A 6,283-nucleotide genomic window follows, 5' to 3' on the forward strand; every position below is an offset into this window, starting at 1 on the left:
TTTGTGAACGCGCACACGCAAGAAGTATTAATCAATACACACAACCCCCAGAAAACCAGCTGATTACTTTACAAAGAGTGAACAAACATTAAAGCCATAATCAAAATGGTCGTGTTTTGTGTGTGAACGACATCATGTTGACTTCGAGGAACGGTCAGCATAAGAATTACATAACAGCTCGAAACCAAGACATAACAACACAAATGAAAACACATACACATGGAAAGTTATATTTCAAAATCTTTACTTAAATAAACAGCGCACACATATAACAAAAAAAGACATTGTAAACATGTGACATTGGTAACATAGTGTCAGGATCAACCTGAACAGTAGCCTAACAATAATTTATGAGTTCAGGATCGGTTGTATTACTGCACGACAATATCAGATGCGTTCACATGATCAAATACACTTTAGATCATGACAAAAACACAGTTTTGATACGGAGGCGGCGACTGGCCTTTTCCACTTCGTCTCGGAGCCTCAGAGTCCGTTCCGTCCCCTTCTGGACGGAGGGTTCGCTTTAATCGTGTATCTGAACCCAGGACGTGTCCAAAATACCTCAGCTGAGAGCGCGTGCATGCGTTCTCACCGTGGAACATAAACAATTTCCAGTGTTATGTTTGTTTATCTGAGTCCAACCGCGTTTAAAACGCCTCCATCTTACTGGTCAGCATGAGCTGACAGCCGCTGTTCATGTGTCTCAGGACCTTTTGTTTAAGTTGCGCCACCTGTTCCCGCAGAACGGAGGCTGTGTTGGACAAGCCAGCGTTGTCAGACTTCAAACCCTTGACTTTGTCCTCCAGCCGCGAGATGCGCTCCAGTTTGCGCCTTCGGCATTTAGTGGCCGCAAGTCGGTTACGAAGCCGTTTGCGCTCCGCTTTAATGCGTTCCTGGTTCTCCATGTCGATTGGAGACATTGGTGGTGACGAGCCGTCGCTGCTGTGCATGTCGGGAACGGTCTGCGGTTCTTCTTTCAAAGGCACGAAGCGCGGCGCGGAGTGCTGGAACGCGTGCGTGTTTTCCGGGTGTTGTATATGGGGAGGCAGGTAGTTGATGGTGGTGGACGGGTGGTTTGGTGCGGGGCAGTACGCGTTCAGCGTCGTGTAAATGGGAGGCTCGGATTGCAGGGAGGAGCCGAAAACGGACGCTGTTGTCGCGCACGTCGTGACGCCGCCGGCACCAATCGACACGTTGGGCGGGGGCATGTGGTGCATCTGGTGAAGCTCATCCAAAGCCTTGACGAAGCCCTCCGCGAAGCCCTCCTGCTCGTCGGTGATCCCCCGACCGTAGAGGTACTGGCCCGGTGTGGGCGTCGTCAGAACCCCGTTAGAGTTCTGGATGATGAGCCTCTCCAGCTCCGGAGACGCGAGTTTGAGCGACCCGACATCGCCGTTCGCGCTCTGATAAAGCTCCGATTTGAGGCTCCGATATTGCTCAGTCAAATTCAAGTTCATGCTCTGTTTCTGGAGTTTATAGTCATGTAGTGCCGCGTCGTTGTGCGCGTAACCCAACAGAAACGAGTCGTCGTGGTAGAACGGCTGCTCCATTTGTGTACTCATAGAGATGTTCTTGGAAAAAGCTATTCTGCTTGACAGTTCAATGTCTAATTTACACCTTCAAGTGTAAAGAAAAAAACGTCCAAAAAAAGGAGAGCGAATAACGATGACAGTCAAAGAAACAGCGTTCCGTTCCGTCCCGTTCAGCTCTCGGATCGACGCTCCTCTCGAATGAATTAAACACAAGAAGTCCCAAAGATGCGATGAGTAGCGAGACAGCAGCAATAACACGCTCTTGAATGGCTATAAGAGGCTGTCTATTGAAAGCGAACGCTGTTTTTTGGGAGAGATTTCCGTTTGATTTGCTCGGATGCGTTCGTTCGTTCGTGTGGATCGGAATCCCGATTCGTATTTATAAGCAACTCCAGCACTGACAGCTGGCCACGCCCCCAACTGGGGCTACGTCACGCGCATCATCACGTCATTGTCGGGAACTGCTGGGACAGTAAACAAGCCCGAGGGCGAAGCGCGCAGTAAAGAGGGAACGGGGCGATTTTTAACCTCACGATTTGAAACGATTGAATAAACGATTTAGGAATAGATGCATTGGATTTCAGGTATGGACTTTATACAGTAAGGATAAAGGCTACCACCATATATTTTTATATATTAGGGTTTTTTATATGATTTTGATGCGCGTACGTGTTATGTAGCTATATTGGGACATTTTCCAGTCATCTCGATGGCAAAAAGTCTCCCAGTTTACCTAAATTCACCCTATAGTTTGTGTAGGGCATGTTTTATTTTAGCGGAAACACTGGATGAAACAAATAAAAATGACATTTAATGTTTTCTATCAAAACATTTTGTTTAGGCTATTATTGCACAAAGCTCTAAAATATCTTTATTCGTTTTCCGTATGTTTTTCAAGTTGCATTTTTGTCTAAAAGAACGGGATAGATTACGCCAGACAATTTGAAGATTAAAGTGTAATTTTAAACTCGCTGAATCTGCAAGTTAGTGAAAAAGACGGACGGCAAACTCTCCCGGCTCATCGTGGATCCTCAGACACTCGCTTCCTGTAGGAAGTTTACAGTCCAAATATGGGCATGGTGACGCGAGTTCCTCTTCGGAGGGAGTGTGAGAGGCCCCGCCCACTTTATCTGGACTGCTGAGCAGAGGCACGTTCTCGACGCTCATCAGAAACACCTGCTAAACAAACAATTGAACAAACCAGCAAAAGTGCTTACACTCACCGCATTCTCAGTTTAATTATATGATAGGCTACTTGTCAGTTATTAGTTTAAACACCGATCTCCTGATAAAGAAAACTTTCTAAACCAGGTCAATAGTTATTCATCGTTTGAATATTTAGGCTCAAAATACAGGTTATGCATTGAAATTAAAGGCTTTATTTACCACTGTGGCTCTATGTAATCATACTTTATAATTAATACATTTACAGTCTTTTAACATGAGCCATTAATGACTTAATTCTTAAGTAGGCCTGTGCAAATAATGTCAGTATAGCACTGAAGTCACTTTGAGGGAATATCATATTTTCACTGACAGAAATGGACTCCTTTTTAGTGGCATGGAGTTTGTTTGATGTGAGAAGGTCGTATTAAAGAGCAAGCTTGGGGTGAATCAGGGTGTTATTTGATCATTTTGCTCTTCTCAGGTGCTTCAGAGACGGGACGGGTGATGTTGTCCCGCTCTGCACCTGCGCTGTATGTCAGGTTTCATTTCCACCCACCTGTATCCCGAGAGTTAATGTAACCTATCCCATCTGTCCTCCTCAGAGCGAGTGTGTGTGTGTGTGTGTGTGTGTGTGTGTGTGTGTGTGTGTGTGTGTGTGTGTGTGTGATCAGGCTGAGCTGCTTTACTGGAGGAACTGAGATCCATAGAGAGCTGAGCATCTGCTGACTTCAGAGTACTTCACTTTAGTATCATTTTAATAAATTATTAAATATAACAGTTTATAAAGTGTATTTATATATTATTAAACATTTATTAATAGTGTGTATTGATAATACGAATAAAATATTTAGATTTAGAAAGATTTAGTTAAATATAAAATATCATTTTATTAAATGTATTTATACATTTTATGAAAACATTTATTTATAACATAATATTAATTTAAATAATAAACATTTATTATAATAATAATAGAACATATTATTAATAAATCTATTTACTAAATATAAAATAATATTTTATAAAATGAATTCATATATTTTATATTAATAATATGCATTAATATAAATAAAAGTATTTATTACTAAAATAGTCGATAGTTTTTGTTGAATATAATTTTTCCCCAATGTATTATATATTTTGTATAAAATTATTGTTTATTGTTATTAATAATAATAATAAATGTTTATACATGTTTACCACACATAAAATATTTGATAAAATGCTATTTGTATATAAATATAAAATAAATTGTATTATATATTTTATAAAAGCATATATTATTAACATTCATTAATTAAAATAAATCTATTTTAATATCTAATAATTTGTATATCTATTAATTATAATAATACATATATAACATTTAATATATATATATATATATATATATATACACACACATTTTATAAAAACATTCGTTTTTTGTTTATTATTATTTATTTTGTTTATTATAGTATGTATTTTTGCTCAGTGTGGTAAAGTTGGACCACACAAAGTCTCAGAATCGCTCTGTCAAACATGGTTGTGTGTTCATCCAGAGCTGTTCTGTGTCCAGAAGCTCGTTTCTGCTTTCAGTGCTGCGGTCTCTAATTTTAGTGTGTTTCTGGATAAGTTGTGTGACTCTGTCAGTCTATTGTGACATTGAGGTGAATTACAATAGTTTTGCGGGGGAGGTTTGATGTTTACAGTAACACTGACTGAGTGGGCAGAGAGAGAGTGTGTGCCTGAGTGTGTGTGGGAGAGAGAGAGAGAGAGAGAGAGAGAGAGTGTGTGTGTGTGTGTGTGTGTGTGTGTGTGTGTGTGTGTGTGTGTGTGTGTGTGTGTGTGTGTGTGTGTGTGTGTGTGTGTGTGTGTGTGTGTGTGTGCCTCAGACAACATTACAGGTCAGAAGTCAGATTGGATCAGAACATTCAGAATATTATCCAGTTGGAGATCTGGTCGTGTCCAGGCGCAGGTCCGGCGTCTGATCTGGATACGGCCCGGATCCGGCTGACTTCAGTAAACCTCGGAATAAATGGAAAGACTAACATTAGCGTAGATGCCATTCTTCTTAAGATGTCACGCGTACAGAAGTGTCCCCGGTTCCGGCTGACCTAATCTATGCTAATAATCATTTAACTGATCTGAATAATAGAAATGTATCATGTGTATGCTAGGTCAAAGAGATGTGTTTTTAGTCTAGCATTGAACTGACAGAGTGTGTCTGCTTCCCGGACAATGTTAGGAAGATTGTTCCAGAGTTTTGGTGCCAAATAGGAAAAGGATCTACCGCCTGCAGTCGATTTTGATATTCTAGGTATTATCAACTGGCCAGAATTTTGAGATCGCAATAGACGTGAAGGACTATAATGCGTTAAGAGCTCGCTCAAGTACTGGGGAGCTAAACCATTTAGTGCTTTGTAAGTAATCAGCAATATTTTAAAATGTATACGATGTTTAATAGGGAGCCAACAGTGTTGACAGAACCGGGCTAATAGGGTCATATTTCCTGGTTCTGGTAAGAACTCGAGCTGCTGCGTTTTGGACCAGCTAGCTGTAGTTTATTTATTAAGCATGCAGGGCAACCACCCAGTAGAGCATTACAATAATCTAGCCTTGAGGTCATGAACTAACTGTTCCGCATTTATCATTGAAAGCATATGTCGTAATTTAGATATAGTTTTACAGATGCTAGAAACGTGGCTTTCAAATGAAAGATTTGAATCAAAGAGCACACCCAGGTTCCTAACCTAACCGTGTGTGTGTGTGTGTGTGTGTGTGAGGCACTGTGCCATGAGGAGAGGACACTGGCACAGCAGTGGCAGAAATAACAAGAAAAATCCCACACAGACACATGAAGCTGAGAGTGTGTGTGTGTGTGTGTGTGTGTGTGTAGGTGTGTGTGTGTTATGAGGCCAAGGTCAGTGTGTTGATGTTGTTGTTTACCTGGGTGGCTGGTACATGCAGTTCTCTGGCTGAAAGTTTGTTTTATTCAGATGAAGAACAGGAGGTGTCATTCTGCCCAAAACACGACAACGTTTTTATACAAAAACATATTTTCCCTATACTTTCGAAGTAACTGTTGATTATATTTCACAATAATCATCATCACTATCAATTGTGCGTGTGTGTGTGGGTGTGTTTGGGTTCACATGGATACGAGCCAGTAAGTTGATCTTCCGTGTGAGCGAGATCTGCCCTAGGCCAGATCACATTTACGGTAAGAGAGAGAGAGAGAGAGAGAGAGAGAGAGAGAGAGAGAGAGAGAGAGAGAGAGACTGTGTGTGTGTGTGTGTGTGTGTGTGTGTGTGTGTGCGTGTGTGTGTGAGGCAGTGCAAATGCTCAAAATACAATTAAATAGATCTCATTACTAAATACTCTTTTCTAAATAAATGAACAACCACTTTCACTAAATGATACGGGATGAATCTCAGCCTGCACTGATTTAAATGATGCGTTGGATTTTTGCATCATGCTTTTTATGCAAATCTAGTAATTTTATGTACAATTAACAAGAAATCCTTTGTTATATAACCTATATATAAATAGGCCCATACATAAAAATACTTCTAAGTAAAGACTGTTGAGTGAACTCATAT

The 6,283-nt window shown here is 40.6% G+C and overlaps 1 protein-coding gene across 1 annotated transcript; it reads right to left on the reverse strand.

Annotated features, from left to right (window-relative positions):
- Positions 1–227: 227 nt before the first annotated feature.
- On the reverse strand, positions 228–1,906 carry junbb (JunB proto-oncogene, AP-1 transcription factor subunit b). Its single transcript, XM_056243472.1, has one exon. It carries the CDS (start codon positions 1,563–1,565, stop codon positions 651–653), a length of 915 nt encoding a protein of 304 aa, XP_056099447.1. The 5' UTR covers positions 1,566–1,906; the 3' UTR covers positions 228–650.
- Positions 1,907–6,283: the final 4,377 nt, after the last annotated feature.

Source organism: Rhinichthys klamathensis, unplaced genomic scaffold (genome assembly GCF_029890125.1).
Source record: "Rhinichthys klamathensis goyatoka isolate OS25496 unplaced genomic scaffold, OSU_Roscu_1.1 h1tg000799l_1, whole genome shotgun sequence".
Taxonomy (NCBI): domain Eukaryota; kingdom Metazoa; phylum Chordata; class Actinopteri; order Cypriniformes; family Leuciscidae; genus Rhinichthys; species Rhinichthys klamathensis.

What these genes read in the sequence shown, in the direction of transcription:
- junbb (XM_056243472.1), bottom strand. Translation starts at nt 1,565, where the DNA reads ATGAGTACACAAATGGAGCAGCCGTTCTACCACGACGACTCGTTTCTG.